General features: G+C 37.5%; 1 protein-coding gene across 2 annotated transcripts in view; it reads right to left on the bottom strand.

The window, feature by feature from the left end:
* Positions 1–23,511, bottom strand: part of usp13.S (ubiquitin specific peptidase 13 S homeolog) — a 65,655-nt gene that overhangs the window by 38,593 nt on the left and 3,551 nt on the right. For both annotated transcript variants that reach the window (XM_018265686.2, XM_018265685.2), the window contains exons 2-10: positions 18,098–18,223; positions 13,257–13,317; positions 11,099–11,220; positions 8,391–8,533; positions 8,023–8,207; positions 5,876–5,970; positions 4,865–5,052; positions 3,219–3,290; positions 1,960–2,053 (exon numbers count right to left, since the gene is read on the bottom strand). In XM_018265686.2, the coding sequence (XP_018121175.1) occupies positions 1,960–2,053; positions 3,219–3,290; positions 4,865–5,052; positions 5,876–5,970; positions 8,023–8,207; positions 8,391–8,533; positions 11,099–11,220; positions 13,257–13,317; positions 18,098–18,223 (1,086 nt within the window). The remainder of the gene's footprint in view (positions 1–1,959; positions 2,054–3,218; positions 3,291–4,864; positions 5,053–5,875; positions 5,971–8,022; positions 8,208–8,390; positions 8,534–11,098; positions 11,221–13,256; positions 13,318–18,097; positions 18,224–23,511) is intronic.

A 23,511-nucleotide genomic window follows, 5' to 3' on the forward strand; every position in this document is an offset into this window, starting at 1 on the left:
AGCAGCAGTACATGCCAGTACATGTCTATTGCTAACATCTTCAGCACACAGACAGCAGTATAGACCAAGTGGCAGATCATTTCACTAATGTGCCCAAATATTATTGCTACGGCTAAACAATTCCTTGTTTAAATGATGTTAATGGTTCAAAGAATGTCAGGCTGAATGGTCGGCCCCCACACATTTTCACCTCGCCAATTATGGCCCTCCTTACAAAAAGTTTGGGCACCCCTGGTTTAGAGTCTGCGCCTGAATTACTGAGCTGCCAGACTGAAACACCAGAGACACGAACATTCAACTTTAAACTTAGATTTTGGAAAAACAGTAAAAAATAAAAAATGGAAAGTGATTTTAAAAAAAGTCTTTATTTCTGGAAGGTGAACAACCCCTTTAAAGGCTAGTTTACTATTACAACTTAGTATCTATTACCCAAAGGAAATAAGACATGATTACTGTTGTATATATTCACTATACGGAAAAAATAATGATCTAATTATTTATTATATTATTAAGAGTTTAAATGAACTGTCATTAAATTTGAGCAGATGATATTAACTATTTAATCTTGGGAGCATAAAGAGGCATTTTATGAATTTGTATAATGAGTGCTATATCTTTGACTAATTGAATTTTTTTTGGATTTTTTGAGGATTGCTTCATAGATTTGTAACTGTTTTGTGTATATTGGAAAGGGTTAAATTGGTTTAACTATCTGGGCGGGTAACTTTGGATTTAAATGATGTGTAAACCAATGAGATCTGAGGTCTCTGAGGTGAGGTGCAGTGACTCGAAACGCGTCAGACCTCGGACGCTGTTCTTAGTATGAAGATGTAACTAATAAAGTAACGTTTTCTACCTAAAGAAAACCTTTGAATTAAGTGATTCTTTGGACACTTGAGTGCACCGCCACAAGAATCGAGGTGTGCAGTGGATACGTACGTTCTTCTTAGTGATGGACTCAGGGCGGGAGCACCTGGGTCACATCGCCGACCAGGTAAGATCTTTAACTAATAAAGCAATATTGTATTTTATACCAAAGAGGAAGTGTAACAGCTCCGTTTTACAGGTGTCGGGTCTGGGGCTAACTGCACGCAGGCCATTGAATGGGAATGGTGAGCGGCCCCTGCTTATATACAGATATATAGTAGTATACTATTACCGCAAGTTGGCTTGATTGATTTAGGGTGAACCCCTAGCACAACGCTGGATATATTCGTGTTGGGCTGAACAACCCCTTTAACTGATTGCTACCAGTTATTTTTTAATTATTAGTGTTGATGAGGTATTTACTTAAAATCAACTTTTATAATTAAAAATTCAACCAAACTTCCAAACTGGAATCCCCTTAATTTACCAATAAAAGTTCTCCAAAAAATCTGTGTGAAAAAAATTGTGAAAAAATCAATTTGAATTGTGTGTTTTTTCCAAATTGAGGTTCTGAAAACTCTTACCGAATTGTTGCTGCAACAACTCAATCAAACATGTTCCCATTGTTAAAGGGACCATCTGCAACTGACTTCTAAATGATTTCAACTGTGGGTTTTTCCCCTTTAAAAACTCAACTTGAAAAATGTAAGGTTTAATAAATAGGCCCCTTACTGTTTTTACCTTGTATGATTCATCTGTAGAAACAAATTGACGCAGTGGTCAAAAACACATTATAGTAAAATTTTTGTTGTTTAGCCAAGTAATATAATTGATATCATATTTGGGATACACTTATATAGTCATTAGGATTTTTTTTTAAAAAAAGTCAAGGGCGTTACTTTATGTTAGTCAAGATTTACATCATGCTGTTTTGTTTAATGCTTTCTCCCGAATTAAAAGGTTTATCTGAGATGTGTGGTCTGATACTCTTGATAAATGACATTTAAAAAGACTCCACCGTGCATTAGTTAAAGCTTGCATCTGTTCATATCCATAACTCACTCTACCTTTGGCAATTCTCAGATTAAATACCTTATGTTCTTCTTTCATCACCTGCTCAATTAGCTCAGATTTCATTGGAGGTTTGGAGAACAGTCCTGACAGCAGACCATGGCCAAGTTTAGCCCTATGCAGAAACAAGAAAATACATGAAAACATGTTGGTGCACTTTATATTTTGAAGTTGCAATGTCCTGTCACTGTCAGAGCACATCAGACATTACTTGCAGATTAAAATGATTACCATCCACTGATGGAACATTATCTTTTTTAACATTAACTACTTTTTATTATGCTCAGAAAGGCCATTCTAAGGCAGTTGTGAGACTTTAGCCAGGGCCCCCTTTAATTCATAAATATTACAGATGTAGGAAAAATTTGGTTTTTATTAGTTCAGCCATAGTTCTAAGAATATCGAGCAAATACATTTTCGCACCCAAATTTCTCCTGAACTGATCTTCAAGGTGGGCCTTTTGATGTATCTAGAACAGCAAATATGCTTTCTTCCCAGCTCTGACCCTATCTGGTCTTCAGATGGACTCACCCCCTGCTACTGCTCCAGGCCCTCTTGGTGTCCCCACAATTTGGGACAACTGTCCTAAAAGAGGTGGTGTTTTATTCTACTCTGCATAAAAGATATACTCTATATATTATATATATATATATATATATATATATATATATATATATATATATATTATATATATATATATATATTATATATATATATATATATATATATATATATATATATATATATATATATATATATATATATATATATATTATCTATATACTCTATATATTAGTATGCCCAAGACTACAGGCAACACACAAAAGAGAGAAGAGTTCAATATCCAATAGTTGGCTAGGTGGATAAATGGGATTAAATATTCTCTCCTCCCATAATATCAAGGTACAGATAGTGGGAGTAAAAAAAATGTTGATGATACACAGGAACTCTTTTTCTCTGCCTTAATTCCTAATCTTTTATACAGCAGGGATATTACATTTTAAGGGGACTACAGATTATTTTTCTGGTTTACACAAAAAAAGTTAAATGTATAACGTTTTGAGTAAAAAAAGTTAAATGTATAACGTTTTGAGTAGGAGTAGGGTATTCCAGACTATCTACTGATCAAGGCTTAAATTGAACAATGATACATGTTTCCCATTTTAAACATATCATATATGTTAAAGGCATATGAGAACAAGAGAAACTTCTGAAAACAGCATAAAATATAATTTATATCATTGCAGTTCACTTAAGTAGCAACATTTTAACTTCCTTACATCTGTGTGCTGAAATCCTGTGTAGGGTCCAGAGGTGCATAATCAAATATACGTGTAAGGTTCCCAACGTAACTGAAAAATAAGATAAGGGAAAAAATGTGCAGTCCAAGAGAGAAGTGGCTATTACAAACACATGTACTGGTGTTAAATCACTAAACACTTGCATGATTTAGCAATGTTTACATAGAATGTGGGGAAGCAAGTCGATTTCATCTAACCACACTTTCCTTTGTGAAAAACTTGGAGTTTCATCTACCATTTATTTGCGCAAATGGTCGTTTACATGGTATCTGAGAAAGCCACAGTGGCAAGAGTTTTAAAAAGCACAGTTAACTGTGTCAAGTTTACATGCCCAGATGGTAAGCAGGCAGAAAGTGAAAGCAGAAAGGACAAAAGGGGCAGGATTTTATGGCATACAGCTTAATTTTCATAATTTTGTGTTCCAAAATAACCATAATAAGGTAAAGATACTGATGTGCTGTCAAATGATTCTGCTTGTGATTCTAGAATAGCTAAATTGTTTACAGAGAGGTAAATGAACTTCCTTCAATTAAATAAGCAAAAACATAGTTAATTATTACCAGGGTATTGCCTTCTGGAGTGTGAAAATAGCTTTAATCTGGCTACGTTATTTCACAAACCAATTTCTACACAATGCCTGGAAAATCAAAGCACTGCATACTGTATGTTTTCCTAACAGTGATTTACATTATTCCTGTGATAATGTTGCACTACATATCAAATTTACATTTGAATAGGGGGATTAAAATACTAATTAGAATTTACTAATCGACCCTTGATAAATCTGCGCCTAAACCTACACTATAGCTGCATTATTCTAAAATACAAACATACCTTATATTTACACATACTTGGGTAGAGACTGAGGGGCAAATTTACTAAAGGGTGAAAATTTGCCAGCGTGACGTCATTTTGGCACTTCGCTGATTTACTAATGGTTCCTGGAGTGAATTCACTAGCGGTACTTGGCACACTTACGGCAGGTGAAGTTGCACTCTGGCGAAGGGACGTAACTACGCTAATTCACTATGTTGCAGATTTTACTGAACGTTACCTCTTGCGCCAGACTTTACTTCGCCACCTCCGACCAGGCGAAGTGCAATAGAGTAGATAGGAGTTTCTCTAAAAATTGTTGAAATTTTTTCTAAGTTCCAAAAAACACTGGCGTCTTTTACTTTTTTCAAGGTGATAAGCTGATACTCTAGGCATCGCTAGAGTAACTTCGCTTTGCTTGACGAATTAACGCTAGCTCGACTTCGCTACCTTTCGTCTCCCTGGACGCAACTTCAGATTTTAGTGAATTTGCGCTGCCCTGGCGAAGTGTTGCGAAGTGAACGAAGCCGTCGCTGGTGCAACTTCGGAGCTAAGTAAATTTGCCCCTAAATAGTCTTCTAAAAATCAAATAAAATTTATAGACCTAGCACTGCTCCTAATCTTGAAATAAAATGATTATAACATGAAATAACACATGGAATGAAATTCTGCATAACAACAACTACATGCACTCAACTGTACTGTACTTTACTGGTCAGAAGCTTGCCTTGGAATAATAGGTTTACGTTTGTAATGACATTTAAATCAATAAATACAAAGCATGATTCCGATACATCCCAGAAAATACTCACGCTCTCTGAAACTCAGGGATGCTGAAAATTACTTGCATGACTGTGGTAAGGTAAGAGCTGTTCCCAAGGTTTTTAATGCCAGTGTAGCCTGAGCCAAACACTGGCTTTAGCTTTAATCCAGTTTCTTGGATAACTTCCCAATCATTAACTCTTGGTTTGACTTCATTGTCCAGGACACCACTCTCACTCTAAAAGAAAGCCAATAAGCATATCATATCATGTCATGTCAATAAAAACAACAGCAAAATGAGAACGCACTCCTGAAGCCAACCGGTCGGGATAAACCTTGATTTTATTCCAAACTGCTAAAACAACGTGTCCTGGAGCATTTTTATACCATATTGCTTAAACAACGTGTCCTGACGCGTTTGGTATCTAGAGATATGTAATCATAGTAGCTCTAGATACGAAACGCGTCAGGACACTTGTTTTAGCAATATGGAATAAAATCAAGTTTTATCCCAACCGGTTGGCTTCAGGGGTGCGTGCTCATTTTGCTGTTGTTTGTATCTCACTAAACTACAGGTTTGGGGTGCTGCACCTGAGCCACAGGAGGATATTGGTGAATGCGGTACATCCATTGTCAGATTTCAAAATTAAATATAAAAGAATCTGGATGTTCTTTTGAGAAATGGATTCAGTGCAGAAGTCTGCTGAAGCAGCACTATTAACTGATGCATTTTGAAAAAAAACTTTTTTCCCATGACAGTATCCCTTTAACTAACTTCACTGTATAAGTATTTCAAGGAAGAGACTCTCTACAGATACAAAACCTAAGGAACCCTGGGAAGGAAACAAAGTTGGGTTCCAGAAATTTGTATTTTCATGAAATACCCTATAGGCTAAAGTCCCCCACTGGGTTTTAACGCAAAATCACGGCAGTTGCTGATCCTATACCAACTGGTTATACCATTATACAGTAATGAACTGAAAGAAATGTCTATATGCAAGAGCTCAATAAACAGTAAAGATAATTATAAAGTATATAAAGTAAAAAAAAAACATACATACCCTCTGCATCTGCAGCATATCAATGCCAAAATGTGCAAGGTGCTTGGCCAGGTGGAGATCTACAACTGCTTCCTCTTCATCAAATGAATACACATCTGAAATGGCCACAGAATAACGTGCATTTAGATACACTCATAAGCAAGACAGATTTTCCATTTCTATGATCATCTCCAATAAGGCTTCAAAATGTGGTCACTCAAATGGAGAGCAGCAAATGCCTTCATTTGGATCAAATGTTGCCAAATTAATTTTAATTTAATTCTGTCATGGTGTATGGCTGCTTTCTGGAGCCCTAATTTTTTCAGTTGTTGAGAGAATAAGGGTAAGCATAAAACTAGGCTACTGTAGTTTAAAATAACTAGTTTTAAGACAAGGTGTAAAAGGGGTAGTTTACTTTAAAAATAACGTTTAGAATGAAATAGACATTTGCAAGAGGTCCTCATTTTTTTCAAAACATTTAACCTTTTATTTAGACAATCACCAGTTTGGAATTTCAGCAGCTATCTGGTTTCTAGTGTCCAATTTACCCTAGCAAACAGGCAGTTGCTTTAAAGACATACTAGAAGATGAACAGGAGAGGGCCCAAACTGTTAGAAGAGTGATAAAAGCAATAGTTTTTGGCTGTGGGTCATGAAAAGCAAGAGACAAGAAAGCAAGGTGAATAACTCAAAATCTATTTTAAAAAAAACGAAGACCCTTTAAACAGTTGCTGAATACAGGACATTGTGTAATACACTAACAATTATTTTAAAAGTAAATTATCCCTTTAAAGGAACAGTAACACCAAAAAATGTAAGTGTTTTAAAGTAATGAAAATATCATGTACTGTTGCCCTGCACTGGTAAAACTGATCTGTTTGCTTCAGAAGCACTACTATAGTTCATATAAACAAGCTGCTGTGGAGCAATGGTGGAAATTGAAAAATGGCTATATGGCACAGGTTAACTAATGGATAACAGATTACACCATTAGACAGACAGAGCAGCTTATTTATATAAACAATAGTAGTGTGTCTTAAGCAAACACAGCAGTTTTACCAGTGCAGGGCAACACTGCATTATATTTTCATGACTTTAATACACTTTTATTTTTTGATGTTACTGTTCCTTTAAGTAAATAAGATGAAATTGCACTAAATGTTTTCCAAGTCCGGTTGATATCATCATTGGTGTACTGTACGAGAGTGATGCGCCCACTCGACTTTTTTAGTGCAATCTTATTGCGGCACGGAGGGAACCTTAGAGCTACTGCCTGGTATGGAGGTGGCAGTAACTCCAGGCTACCTCTGCACTTGATTCTCAACAGGAGGTTTGATGGAGTAGCTATAGAATTCAAGCCCCTAGTTCAAAAAATTGCCAGCAATAAATCACTTTAACATCAACTAATAGGGATGAACAGCAGAGAAATACTGATATTTCTCATTTCTCATTGTTTTGGCCCCTGCACTGCTGAGACTTTAAAGCCCATTGAAATTCATTAGCATTTGATATTGAAATATTTTTTGATTTACATTGCACATTAATCTACTGCAATATCTCAGATGGGTAAGGGGAGGGACAAAGGTATACCTCCTCCTCAACTTGTCACAAGTTAGGGAGCATCTGGAAGTGCAGCAAGCAACAGGACCCTCTCCTTACAGTCTGCCCTAAGATGGTAATGACAGGGCACTGCTGTTGGCTCTGAAAGTTGCTCTGTGCCAGATTTTTGATGTGGCACCTGGTGCAGAGAGCAGCATTCCCCAGGGCACACGTGCTTGGTAAGTGAGCACTAAGGAGTCTTCTTAGAGCTACTGCACCCCAGTAAATGAAAAATGACCCCTTACATCTTATATACCATTGTTTCTTGAATGAGGAAAACAAAAAAATTAGACATAATATATGTATAAACACACAATATATACAGTATTATATAATACATAAAAAACAAACACTGGTTTGCTCCTCAAGCAGAATGGCAGCTGGTGGTACTACATGATCTAGCTCTATGAACCATAATATATTATAAATGATTTTCAGGAAAATGATGAAAATTAAATACGTGTGAAGCTTGCACAATGAGCAATTATGTAAAATTAAAGAAATATATCGACATTAAAAGATTCTGTACGTATATAACAACAGACATTCTCCTAGACTTATTTTTCTCACCTGCTCCATCTGGGGTGATACTTCCTAGTCTTACTGCCAAAGGGTAGCCCATTTGCTTATGGTGTTCAAGAGCGTGTCCATTCCCACCATTGCCTGAACAAAACCACCGTCCACACATAATGGAGCCATCTGTCAGGTTTAACCACAGGTTCTCTCTGAGATCACACCTGGCACACTTCCAGCCACTGAAAAACAAGCAAGAGTAAATTAAGCAGGCTACTTAATTAAGAAGTTAAAAAATTTAGCAAGTCTGACAAAAAAAGATTTTATATAGAAATACTTTACGCAAATGTTCAGAGTTATATTTACACCATACTGGAAAATACAAGCTTCAGAGTTTCCACTATTTGCTACTTTGTCAGAATTACCTTGGTGGAATCCTCACACCATTATCTACTTGCACCAGGTTGTTTGCAAATTTTGAAACCTGAAGTTCTTCTTCCCATGATTCTTGATCAAGCTTTCTATATGGAGACTTTGAATTAAGTACTGCATCACAGGCTATTGTTACCTACAAGAACAATGGTTAAACAGTTAAACACTTTTGCATCAAAACACATAGAAGGATGTTACATTAGTCACATCTCTCCCATTAAACTCTATGGGAGGTGGCATGGGGCAATTCCTACCTTGTCACAAGACATTTTGCCCATTGTTTCAAAATGGAAGTCCACTGTCAGCAGCAACACGTGCTTTAAGAAGTGCTTTTTGGCATAACCGTAAAAGGTGATTCTGCTACACGGCCACTTTCAAAATGAAAGGGCCATCTGACACTGGGCTTAAAAAGTTTATCTTTAGCATTAATATGTAACAATTATTAGGTTACATTTCATTCAATATATTTGCCATAAGCAATGGTAAATGTGATAACTGAATGCTTTGGTAGCCATTATTTTTCTGTAGCTCAGGAGGTACTCAGGATTAAGGTGGCTAAACATGAACAGATATAATCATATGAAACAATGTTTGGATGGTTTTCGGACCGTGTGATCCAAATTATCGTCCCAACAATTTTCAGACTATGATGATTGTTCGTTTTGTCAAACAGGTTTGAGAATTTCTGTCAGATAATGATAATATCTGTGCATGTATTGCCTATCTGACAATATTCATAGGTGACTACAATGTATTTCTGGGACATGACATTGGTACAATTGTTGTATATCAGTTATTAATGGCCAAAACATCATCAGATTTGTTATTGTTAGGACTTTAATCTAACAATTTCAGTCTTAATATTAGTTTCAGATTGTTGTATTAAAACGTACAAATGGTATCCAAACATTTGTCGAACGAAAAATAAAACCGTACGACGGCCAGCTTTAGGGGGGATTTTGCACCTTCCAAACAACTCAATATCACAGACACTAAACTGCTGCATTTACCATTGCCCTGATACCTCTAAGCCCTTGGCACACAATGTGTTTTGTCTGTCGCTGCCCTCATGCAGAAAAGAGCAGCAGCAAATATGCCCTCTCAATCTAGTGCTTTGGTTCTGAGCATGTGCATTCAAATGCACACTTGTCATTTACTAGTATAAGGAGCTGTGACAGGTGAAGAGGGTTATTTTGTCAGCCGCCGTTCACTGCTGGAAGTCAGCTGTTCACACAACACCCAATGTGCCAAAAGTAAACAAGTATTTTAGTAACAGTGGAAGCTGTCATGCAGGCCGGTGAGGCCCAATTTGCATAGCAGATAACAAATAAGTCATTTAGAATACAATGCTACTTCAAAAATCTGACCACCATGGTGCTCTCAAAAGAAAAGGAAACTAATGGCAAGGACAGGCTGGGATGGCTTTCTTCTTTTAAATGTGAAGCAATGAAACAGGGGGAAGGTGTTTTGAGCAACATAGTTCTCTCCAAATTTTGCTTATTTGTGTACAATTTAGAAACTGTGCAATTGAGCCAATATGCTGGAATTCTGATAAAGAATCTTGCATTGGGGGTAAAAAAAATTTAAAAATGAAAGATGAGTCCTATAATCTAAAATAATGCACTAGTCAGGAAAAAAACTGACAGAATCCCACCATTTTACTAAGGTTTACCAGACTCTCATTTGTACATGCACATCCGAAGATTTTTCTTTACTGCACATGTGCAACACCATGCTGGGAATAAAGTAGTCAGTGCGGCTATCAGTTTTTTCCAAACCTAGGCATAGTTTGTTACTGAACATACTGAATATATATTGGAAAGTTGATAAGAATATTTTATTTCACTAGGGAATACATTTTTATTGGGTAGAGAAACCTTAAAAAAAGAGAACTAAAGCCTAACTAAAGAAGTAGCTAGAAATGCTATACATTATATTTTGGGCTTCTGTACCAGCCCAAGGCAACCACAGCCCTTTAGCAGTAAAGATCTGTGTCTCCAAAGATGCCCCAGTAACTCCCCATCTTATTTTCTGCTGATTCACTGCACATGCTCTGTGCTGCTGTCACTTACTGAGTTTGGGACTCACTCACAATATACAGTACACATAGAATAGAAATGTCACAATATAAGTCTGATTACTACTTAATACAGATAATTACTAAATATCAGCTCAGAAACCAATGCAACTAGCATCAAAATTTAATAATCAGCCTTGTAGCATCAGCTTATATTACAGACCAACCTAATTTTCTGCTTGATGATTTGCGACGACCCCTAAGTTTAGCTTCTCAACAGCTGCTCAGAGCCCACTGAGCATGTGAGTGTCGCAGACACTTTCCAAGATGGTGACCCCTGTGAGAAGTTTGGATCATTGCTGCTATTCAGAAGCTGAAACTTTAGGCTGGTGCAATAAGTTCAGCATATAAAATATGGCATTTCTAGCCATATTCATTTGTAGGGTTAAGTTCTCCTTTAAAGCCTTTTACTTCTATTTCAACTACTAAGGGTCTTCACACATCACCATAAACATGATATTTCCCATTTGTCAAGGGATTAACATAAGAACTCTGTATGTACAGTATGTATAGACCATAGAGGAAAATAAGGAATTTGCCTATAAAAGGCAACACATGAGGTATAAATATTGTTCAGTCTGTGATCACACCATACAACTGCGCTCAGACAACAATGTCACTGACCAATGCTGGTAGTTCCTCTATATTAGGCAAGGGAATTTCAAAATGATCTGGGAATATAACAAGTTTTGCTTCATCTTCGTATTCATAATCTTCGGTGTTCATATCAGTGTTGTTTTCTAGTTCTGAAAAAATACAGGGGTATTAAGCAGAATAGTGCTCAACATAAATATATATATATTTTTTTAAATTGATGGATGGAATTGAATTAGGCAAATATTCTACTTTATGTACAAAGTCACCGAAAGTTTATATTTACAAAATAAATGGAAGCCCTGAAGGCTTTGTCCTTGTGCTGCCTAAAGATCCAAAAACTAGTCATGGATCTTTTGGCCAGAAGAACAATATACACATTGACCCTAATTCTAACCCAATTTAGCAACAAAATATGGCTTCAAACACAGGGGCGATCCTGGTCCTGCTGCTGCCTGAGGCACCAGCTCCAATGCCACCCCCTCGCCCGCACCATGCTTCAAAGTGCAATGAGTACTATAATGCGATCTGCACTAGCAGAGCCAAAATTTGCCTCTTAAAGGGATACTGTTGTGGTATTTTTCAAAACACATCAGTTAATAGTGCTGCTCCAGCAGAATTCTGCACTGAAATTAGTTTCTCAAAAGAGCAAAACAAAATTTTTTATATTTAATTTTGAAATCTGACATGAGGCTAGACATATTGTCAGTTTCCCAGCTGCCCCCAGTCATGTGACTTGTGCTCTGATAAACTTCAGTTACTCTTTACTGCAAGTTGGAGTGATATCACCTCCACCCCCAGCAGCCTAACAACAGAACAATGGGAAGTTAATCTGATAATACAAGATAACAGTTCCCAGGTAGATCTAAGAACAGCACCCAATAGTAAAAATCCAGGTCCCACTCCGACACATTCTTTCATTGAATATAATAATATAATATTGAGTATAATAATATAAATTAAAACAGAATCCCTTTAAAGTTACAGGAGGTGGGCTTTTGCTGCTCCAAGTGTTGCTACCTTTTCTGGAAAAAAATACCGGCCTTCCTATATATTTATTGTTTTTCCCTATTAATAACATTGGGATCAACCATCATTTTTACCAGCCAGGCCAGTAAAATACCAGCCAGGTGGCAACCCTAGCTGCTCATAGTAATTGGCTGCTCACTGCTGCCTGAGGCAAGGTTCTCACCTTGCCTCATGGCAGGAGCGGCCCTATTCAACCATTACTTAGAAAGGAGTAGTTTGTTCTACAGTACAGATGAATGTGAAGGTCCTGCTGTAAAGGAAACAATACAAGTTTTGTTGCAACTATGTACACATTAATCTTGCCCCACACTACTAACAAGAAATAGGCAATACATATAATCTAATCAGAGGCTGCATAATATTGCTTTATTAATTAATTTCTATTACATCTACTATGCAACCAACTCATTTAGAAACTTAAACGAACAGGTCTTCTACCTTATGGATGGATAAAAATAGAAAAAAACTGTTTAAAACAAAATCCTCACAGCTGGAAGTGAATTTGGTTGGAGGGTAAACTTATAGATTAATCAGACTGGTAAAATTATTTTGGAACCTCATCTGAGCCCGCAGATGAGTTACGTTCAAAAGAAAATGGTTTCTGATGGAACAGAACAGCTGATGGGCTTATAGGTGACAGTGCACTGGAAAAATAACAGAGGAGGCAGAAGAAAGGAGTGGTGCCTGACTGGACATGTATGCTTCAGAATTAGATCTGTTACTAGCTGAAGAGTGAATCAAGCAGCTATAATTAGCTTTTAGTTAGGGAATGCTAACAGGGGTGCCAGATAAGAAAGGTTCCTCTTGTTTCTTTGCGGAGGTTTTTCCACTTTTTTGTCAAGGTTTGTCTAAACTAGGATGTGTGTGGGACGAACACCAGAGACTGTTCAGAGGAGACATCTAGTGCCTATAAAAACATTCTATAGTGAAATAAATATATATAGAAAACAGTATTAAGAAATAAAAACAGGACCATTATATAGAACAGAACAGCAAAATATTACAGATAGTGTATAATCATATGAAAAGTACTTTGTAATTCTACAAAGTAAAAAAAAAAAGTAAAAACATGCTTGCCTAGTATACTCCAGTTTCCAACAGTTCACACACACAAACGCGTTTGCAATCAAGGTGAAATAGCAAAAGCAGTTCACTTTACCTAAAAATAGTCTCCCATTTATTCTTTTTGGAAAGGCACCGCCTGATGCTCCAGTTGCTTTCTAAAATGAAATAAATGAATGATTAATTCTATAAATGTTCCAATAAGCAGCCGCAAAATAGAATAAAGGTACTGATAGAAATTTAAGTCTAAAAGGGTCTCTTTGGGTCTCCCCTGCTGGACACTGGCATTTTCTTACTGGGCCATCACTAATGTAAAGCAAATGCCTTCCTTGCCTCAGATAGGCTCAATGAAAGTGCTGAAATTAGGTACAAAAAAATAAAACCACTAGCCACAGTCAATTTCTGTATGGTGTTTTAGGTTGCAAGCTTGTGTGCGGTTTTGTACCTAGTGTTTCACCTTCAAACAGCAAAATTTGTAACTTTAAGGGGGTTATTTCTTAGAGTCTGAATGCTAAAAATTCAAGGTTGTTTTACTATTAAATCAGAATTTTTAGTGGAAAAATAACAGAATTTTTCAAGATTTATTATACATCGAGGATGGAAAAGGTCAGAATCCGAAAATACTCCATCTTCAACCATTCGAGGTCCTGTAGAAGTCGATCTCAGAGGTCCTATTTGCAGTTTGAAGATATTATGGTCTGTACTGGGTTTTGTACAATAATTTGAACATTTTGGGCTCTTCCGCTGATTTCATGAAAAATTTGGATTTTTCGGGCGTCAAAACAGATTTTTTTTTTGTGGCAATCCGAAAAAGTTTTTTCCCAATCCAATTTTTTTGTGGATTTTAAATAAGGTTACATTGTGGATTCTAGTTTCGTTGGACTTTTTGTATTTAAAACATGAGAAAAAATTTGATTTTGATGAATAACCCCCTAAAAGTTACATCAACACCAAATATAATTGTACTAATGTTCCAAATCCCTTGCCTTGTGTAAATATTAGAAAAAGGTACATGGAAAGAATAGATAATTTGCATAAGTGATTAGTCCTCCTTCTCTCCATGATTTAGTCTCATTAATCCATCAGAAGAAGCCTAAATCCAGTCAGTTTGATGGCTTTTTTCCAAGTCTGTAAAGGAGATTCTTGTCATATGTAAAATAAATAAAATCAAGAAGCCAAACCATGAATGACGTGTGTTTGATATTATATATCTCTCTCTGTTGCATAGATGTATCCCAAATGTAACCTCTTGCCTGTTCAACAAACAGAAACTTTCCACCGTGCAGATGTGCTGTATCTGAGGTAGTGCAGATAAGCTTATGGCTGGATTAGAACTTGTTTTTTATCATATGAAACTGTGACAGGTGTCTGTTAGACAGGCCAGGAATCTGCCTTCGAGTGGAAAGTTCATTTGGGATTGATTCATCTTGAACATCTACTAGATTTCCAGGCTCTTTGTACTGCCTTGTAAACAGAAGTCGGTAAGTATTGTTCAATAAAGCGTTTACAAGTTTTCATTAGGGGGTGATATAGCAAATAGATATGAATGCAATGATTTCTGCAGAACTGGTTTAAATTTAGTAGACTAAGTCAACAGACTTGTCAGCATTGCATCTTCAAATAAATGATTGCTTTGAAGCAATAGCTCTATTTCTCTTACATCAGTGTAATTTGTTGGGTAGTATGATAAACAAAAGAGAACACACACACTAAGAGGGTTATCTATTAAAGTATGACTAGAAAATCCGAAACCTTTCTGTGGTTTGTGTTAGAATTAGCCCTAAAATCCAACTATTTTAGACTTTTCGGGCAAAAATCCAAAAAACTCTGGCTTTTCGGGAAAAAGCCCAAAAAAAAAAATTGAGCGATTCGGGAGTACGATTCAGGTTTTCGCTCGATTTTACTGAGATTTAATTGTGCCTTTAAATCATAAATAAGGTCAAATCACGGAGTCCGATAAATAACCCCCTAAATGTTCTAAGAATTAACCTACCAATATGTTTTTAGACTTTGGGAATTGGGCAATCCTTGGGATTAAATTGGGAAAAACTGGGGATTAAAAGAAGGCAGCAATTCTAGCCACTAGCATAATTTCCCTAAGGATATTGGCCTTTCTTTTTTTTTTTATTTTATTTTAAACATATAAACATACACAACAGAACAAAACACTCATAATCATTGCGTGAAGAATAGGATGGTGTGCAGGTCCTTGTCCAGAGTAGTTAAAAACTACAGTAACATAAAGATATATATTATATTGTTCTATGAAAATGCTTGTGTCATCCAGGTCACACCAGGGACCCCAGACATTGTCAAATTTAGTGTAAGAACCTCTGTTTTGGTAGGTTAGGTAGGTAACTTATACAGGGGAACCATTTTGTTAACCAACTCCCTCCAGGCCTTTACTGTGGGGAGTGCTGTGCCCATCCAGTGCCACTGTTTCTATGTAGAAAATCAGTATTTTAAAAAGTTTTTAAGGTGTCTCTGTGGAATGATATTGTCTACTAGGAGACATGTTGCTGGTGCCACCACTCTGGGGAAGGCCAGATTGGTTGGAAGGAATTCTATTACTGCTGACAAATAAGGACAGGACTAGATCATGTGGGAAAAAGCCAGCTGCGGGTGTGCCAAATCTTGGGCAGAAATCTGTAGGGACTCGAGCCATTTGCCATAATTTTATAGGAGTTATGTATAGGAATTTCATAGGAGTTTTATATTGGACAAGTCTGTTATTTATCGAGATAAGGACAGTATAACAGTTCTCAGTTGCATCTTCCCAATTTCCTGAGGTAAGTTCAGGGATTTGGGTCCACCACCATTCTGCTGCTGCTCGGAATGGTTTGGGACCTGTAAGCAGGGCCACTTCTGCCATGAGGCAAGGTGAGATCCTTGCCTCAGGCGGCATGAAACGGCTAGTTACAATGGGCGGCAAAAAGCTGCCTCTTGTAACTTTAAGAGCCGAACTTCCGTGTTTTAACCCGGAAATTCGGCTCCGCTAGTGCAGAGAGCGCAATTGCGCTTGATGCACTAGTGACACTGCCCCCTTAGACCCACTTTGACACTAATTTTTAAGTGTGGAGCGGGAGAGGAGGGGGGCGGAAAGAGAGTCAAACTGAGCCTGGAATGCATGTCTAAAATCGAGATATTTGGGAAGGTGTGGTTTCTGAGTCTTCTCCTTTATTTGTGAGTATGTTGGGAAGGGGCCAGAAAACAAAGTCCTGCAGAAATCTGAAGTGTGTGACATAAGAATTGCCCAATAGGGCTAAGTAACTAGACTTTAACGGAGGAGAGTGATCTCGCAGATTGAGCACCAGAGTCCAGACCTTGTGTGGGGTACTCAGTGTAGTTGGGAGCAGTAAGACATCTTTGGGGTGGTGGTATGGATAATTATGTAGGCCCTCTAGGGATGCCAAGATTGCTGCCTGGAGGTATGTGTTGGGGTTGTAAGGATCAGGAGTAAAGTACCAGTGTAAATAGTGGATTTGTGATGCTAGGTAGTAGAATCTAGAGTGTCAGGCCCCCTTCCATTATCAGAGCGGTCAATTTGGTCAAGGCTACTCTTGGAGGTTAATTGTTCCATGTAGGAGTTAATTTTTCATTAATCATTAATCTGTTAAAATAAGGATTTGGGGATACAGCAAGGAGTATTATGTAGTATGTAAAGGAATTTAGGGAGATATACCATTTTAATAAGATTAACTCTGGCCCATAGCAAGAGTGCCAATTTTGCCCATTGGATCAGTTTGGCTCTAAAGGATGTGAAGATCGGGTCTAGGTTCAGGTTGATGTATTTATCGGGTCCACGTGTATTATAATATCTAGATACCTGAATTGCTGGGCCCATTAAAGGGGTACATTTGAGGTACATTTGGTCAGAGACCATCTTACCTCATAATAAGATGGCAGAGAAAACAACACATTGCTGTTTTAGCCAAAATTCATAACAATTCTAACAAATCTCATCCTAATTAACCCTCAAGCTCAGCCTTCCATTCCATGGTGACTTAATAATATCCTTATATTTCACAACTGGGGGTACATTAGTCACTGTGTGAAGGTTAGAGGAAGGTGGCCACATCAATTGTAAGCTCTATGGGGCAGGGATCCCCATCCTCTTGTCTCCTTGACCCTAAGCTCTTAATCTTTATTGTAACTGTACTCTGTATTTATTTGTATTGTATTTTGTACTTATTTGTATTTATTATTATTTGTTCTACTAATTTATTGTTCTCTTGTATAGTTCTTTGCTTTCAAGTAGCGCTATACAAATCAAAATTTATATACATACTGTACATACATATAACAGAATAGTAAGTAGCTGGTAGCCTGAAACATTACAGCGAATCGATGATGCACAGTAGTATGACAAAAGTATATACTGCATTTCATTGTATATTGAGGTTGTTGGGCGTTTTACATTTATACTAGATAACATATCAGCATTGGTTGAAGACATTAAAGGGGGTTATTTACTAAACTCAGAATGCAAAAATCATGAAAAATTCGTGATTTTTTAAAATAAAATCAGACTTATAAAAAAATCACCAATTTATTAAACCCAGAGGATGGAAAAGTCAGAATCTAAAAGGACCTGTCCAGGTTGTATATAAGTCAATGGGAGAAGTCCCAATGATTTTTTGATGTGCATTGGGTTTTTGGCAATACCCCAAAGTCTTCTGAGATTTCGGGTGAAAAATCCAAAAAAATCACCCGAAAATCAGATGAATGATCCTAAAAAATCGTGAAAACCGGATGAAAGATCCGGAAAAATCATGAAAATCGGATTTTTCACGATTTTGTGTGTTTCGGGAAAGTGTATTAATAAATAAGACCAAAAAACCTGTGCAGATTTGGTTGGAGTTTTTTTTCAGAAAATATTGAGATAAATTCGGACTAAATTTGCATAAATAACCCCCTTATAGTTGCATATCATCTTACCAGTCTGATGTGGCGTTTTAAGTGCATGTAGACGGACTGCCCAGTTTTCCTATAATGCCGCTCTACATGTTCTCTGCCAAATCCCAGGAATGTGCTCATGCACACATACAGACCTCCATCAGACTCCTAAAAAAAGTTTAGAAAAATCAGCATGGCATCTAGAACCCTGGGTACATTGTAGAAATAACAAAGCATCAACTGATGAAAATAATGAAAGCTGATTAGATCGTGAATTATTTGCTCTTAAAGGAGAAGGAAAGGCTAAAATTAAGTAAACATTATCAGAAAGGTCTATATAAATACACCAGTAAACCCTCAAAGTAATGCTGCTCTGTGTCACATTTCTTTCCTTCTATTGTGTATACATGGGTTTCTGTATCAGACTTCCTGTTTTTAGCTTAAACCTCCAGGGCACGGACTTTAGCATGCTCAGTTTGCTCCTCTCCCCCTCCCCTCCCTGCTATAATCTGAGAACAGAGCTATGAGGGAGCAGGAAGAGACTCAGGCAGGAAGTGATGTCACACCAAGCCAATATGGTAGTTGCTATCCTAAACAAATAGAGAACACTTCAAGAGCTGTTTTCTCAAGTATGGTAAAACATTCTGCAGAATAAATATAGTGTTATAGCTTGCACTATTGTGGCTAATCTATTGGCAATAAACTTCAGTAGCTTTCCTTCTCCTTTAGGTAATGAACAGGCAAACACCTACACATGCAAACACCTACACAGGCTGACAGTTTTGACATACTGTTCTGTACAAACTAAGAGGAAGTTTAGAGCAAAATGCCCCAGAATTGCCCATGTGCCACAGGCCTAAAGCTGGCCATAGACGCAAAGATCCGATCGTATGAATCATTGTGCAATTGGACTTCCCCATCTCCTGACCTGCCACTAACCATTCCGATCAAATAAAGTTGAAAAGATCAGCCAATGTTCTGCCCCTGACAGCAATCGTACGAAAGTTATGTCCGACAAAACCTGGTGACAGTCTCCCACTGAAAATCGTACGATCGGCAATACATGCAGAGATATTACCCGCAGCCGACACTAATCTTTTTACCTGTCCGATCGACCACACACTCTCCACTCTCCACCAGTGTCAGACTGGGGATACCAGGAAAACTCCCGGTGGGCCAAGGTGTCAGTGAGCCCTCCTGCTTCTAAACATTTGGCCTATTTCATGGTCATTACCAATTTCCATGAGAACAAAGAGGATAAATAGATGAATTAATAGATTATAATATGTAAAGAAAAGACACTAGGAGAATAGAGGTTGAGTGAGGAGAGGAGGTCTTTGGGTGGGCCCCCAGTCCCACACTGTGCAGGGGCCCCCAAAGTAACAGTCCCAGTGGGCCCAGGACCCCCAGTCCGACACTGCTCTCCACACACGGTCCGAAAATCATACGAATCCTCGATTCGTACGATCAGATCTTTGCGTCTATGGCCAGCTTAAGGGTTACACTCCTTGTGGTTGGCTAATACTGTATAGGCAGCAGAATCCCTTTATGCACCCAAGTTTTGGAAAGCAAATTTATTGCAAAGTATGTTTTACAAAAAACGTAGCAATATCTCTAACTGATTGTATTTAGACTGATAGGATTGGCAAAATTATTTTCAGTATGTGCATGCTGGCCTGACAATACCGAACAAGATCTAGGTACTGGGAGTTATAGTTGTGGGTATTGGTTCGTTTGTTGATCAGGCAGGTCATGATTGTTGTCGTATTTGAAGTGAATGTATTTATATATAAATGGTAAGGACTACCGATCAATTTGCCCGTTAGTAAACAATGGACTAATCTGGAAGTTTTTACTTTCCCTTTTAACAATTTAGTACTTAATTAAGAGGGTGATTATAAAAGAATATTCCATAGAATGACCAAAAGAGCAACAGAAATAATATGCATATGCACAGTGCAATTACTAGTATCAAGGGCACTCAGATTCCAAGCATACTTTACTTCATATGCTTTCAGCACTTGCTAACAGTTTGTGGGGTCAGTGACCACAATAACCAGAGAGCATTTTAGTAGGAAAGAAAGCTGCTGTAAATAGGAAATAATGTTAAGAAATAAAAACATGCCCAACTGAAAAGTTGTTAGGCCCCTCTATAATTCACAAAAAGTTATTTAGGAATTCAGTAATATGTAGTTTGTATTTAAACATGGATATTTCCACAAAGTTATAAAATATTTTACTTTTATTCATATAGGGACCATATTTGAAAAAGAGCTTTTTTCTTAGTCTTTGCCTAGTAGAGCTGACATCTACAATCTACATTCCCCTAGCAGTCACACAACACCCACATACACAGACTAGGGTCAATTTCCTCAGGAGTCAATTAACCTGCCCGTATAATTTTTGGGCATGGGAGGAAACCAATACAGATATGGGTAAAACATTCAAACATACTTTTTTTGTGATGCTTTTAAAGGTCTAAACAATTTTTGTCAGTAGTTAGGTATTTAGGGGTATCCATTTACTGAGATGATTTCTTCTATCTCTTATGTTATATTTAAGGTGAGTGACTCATAGAACACAATCTCTTTTAATCCCACTAGTAAATGTACATGTAGTCAACCAAGCAATTATAATGAGATGACATAATGGAATAGCTGCTGCATCATATTGCCACTTTGTTTATAGCATCTTGTGAAGAGCTAGAGCAGTCAGCAGTCTGCATAGAGCAGTTTTTAAAAAACAGCCCAAGTACCTCGACCCCCTGCCAAAATGACCCTTGAAATGCACACAAGTGGATGTGACATCAGATACTGTTTCTGATACAAAGGCAATATTTGGTTCCTTTAGTAATGTTGTTTCCCATGTTGCTTTTAAGAAAATTGCTGTATTCATATTTAAAAGTTCCAAACAACCCACTGACATCACATGAACATTTTTGACTCATAAAAACTTCTCTCTACAACTATTTCACTTTTATCTTAAAAAAAAATTCTGGCCCAAGTATTTTTCTTACAAAGGCATTATTTTCAACCTAAAGAAGAAAACTGCAAAAAAAAGCCACTTCTGCCTTCTGGGAACCAAGCAAAGGAAATGTTGGAGACGATTTATCAAAGAGCAAACTGGGAATCTATTTGACCGTAGCTCAACAGTTAGTTGCATTTGCCTATGCAATCAATCAAGTCAATAGTCCAACACAATTACTGTAAACGATTTAAGAAATTAGATATTTTAGATCCTCAAAATAACCAGTGGCCTAAAATTTAAAATCTTATGGCCAGATGTGCAACAGAAGAGCACCTAAAGATTGAGTAATAGGTCCAGAGTTATTATTAAAGTCTACAATAAATTACGATAAACCCTAAAAATTAATATGGCTAAAAATGCCATATTTTATATAATGAACTTATTGCACTAGCCTAAAGTTTCAGCTTCTGAATAGCAGCAATGATCCACACTTCTCACAGGGGTCACCATCTTGGAAAGTGTCTGCGACACTCACATGCTCAGTGGGCTCTGAGCAGCTGTTGAGAAGCTAAGCTTAGGGGTCATCACAAATTATCAAGCAGAAAATGAGGTTTGTCTGTAATATAAGCTGATGCTATAGGGCTAATTATTAAATTCTGATGCTAATTGTACCAGTTTTTGTGCTGCCAAGTAATTATCGGTATTAATTACTAATCAGCCTTATATTGAGACATCTATGTGTACTGTATATTCTGAGTGGGTCCCTAAACTCAGCAAGTGACAGCAGCACAGAGCATGTGCAGTGAATCAGCAGAAAAGAAGATGGGGAGCTACTGGGGCATATTTGGAGACACAGATCTTTACTGCTAAAGGGTTGTGGTTGCCTTGGGCTGGTACAGAAGCCCAAAACATAATGTACAACATTTCTAGCTACTTCTTTAGTTAAGTTTTAGTTCTCCTTTAAAAGTAAATTAATGGTTTCTCCACAGGTCAGTGATTTTTTTTTCCCTAAAAGGTACCCCTTAGAAGAAAAAAAAACTTAGTGATCACACTTTTCCTGTCTTGGGGTGAGTGCATACAATCCACTTTTCTCTGGCTGTGTTTTGTAGGTGGGCTGAGAGAAGGGGGTACACTCCTAAAAGCTTTTGTGTAGCTACACGAGCATATATTGGCATAAAAATTGCAAAGGTGTGCATTTTTGGACTGATCTCAATTAAAAGTGTCAAATTAAAAACCGGGTAAATAAGCTGTGCAAAATAAAAAAATATTCTTATATAGTTAGTTAGTTTAAAATATAATGTATAAAGGCTGGAGTGACTGAATGTCTAACATAATAGCCAGAACACTACTTCCTGCTTTGCACCTCTCTAACTCTGAGTTAGTGAATTTAAGGGGGGCCACATGGGACATAACTGTTCAGTGCATTTGCAATTGATCCTTAGCATTCAGCTCAGATTCAAAAACAAACAGTTGTGCCATGTGCCCCCCCCAAGTCTCTGATTGGTTACTGCCTGGCAACCAATCAGTGGAAATCAAGAGAGCTGCAAAGCAGGAAATAGTGTTCTGGCTTTTATGTTAGACATCAAATCACTCCAGCCTTTATACATTACATTTTGGCTAACTATAAAAACATTTTTTATTTGGCACAGCCTATTACCTAGTTTTTATTTTTACACTGAACAATTCCTTTAAGGGATGCTATTGGCTCACTCATGTAAAAATATCTGATGTTCTTTTGCAAATGCAAACCAAAGGATTTACCAGCTGAAAGGGACCCCAGCTGCCACAAACCTGATCCCCCCCCCACTGTTATGTGATGGGGGCAGGGTAACAGATGCTGCCAATTCCAGTATACTTTGAGAGAAAATGAACATCTACCAGTCCCAGTAAAACATGGTTCATTAACACTACATTGTGGTGGAACAAACCTAGTTATTGCTTGGGAACTGCAGTCTATAGTTGCCACTCAAAACACAAATACGTGGACTCAGATTACAATCAGGCATTGACACTCAACTCACCGCCAAGATTCTGTATACTTTTTGAAATGCGACTCATGTTGGTCTTATGACCAGATATTAACATTTTTTTTAATTGCTGTGTGTGCACAATGCTCCATTACATGCTTTATGAAAAGCATATTTTTTAAAAATTGTAGTAGCCTGTTAAAACAGAAGGAAAGTCTTGCAGCACTTGGGGGTGCCAAATGCTAGGCACCCCCAAGTGATTGTAGTTACTTACCTGAAACCCCAGGTCGGTGCTCCTATCAGCAGAAAACTGCACTGGCCCGGGGTTATACCAGTGAGCAATACGGAGCAATCTTCTTCCGTCTTCCTCGGTCTTCGTGTGGCTGCGCATGTACAGTAGAACGAAAAGTCGAAATTTAACTAAAAAGACGGCTATTTCGTTCAACTGCACATGCGTTTGCCCAGGGAAATTTGAAGATCGTTCCGTGGTGCTCAATGGTATAACCCCAGGCCGGTGCAGTT

Source organism: Xenopus laevis, chromosome 5S (assembly GCF_017654675.1).
Source record: "Xenopus laevis strain J_2021 chromosome 5S, Xenopus_laevis_v10.1, whole genome shotgun sequence".
NCBI lineage: Eukaryota > Metazoa > Chordata > Amphibia > Anura > Pipidae > Xenopus > Xenopus laevis.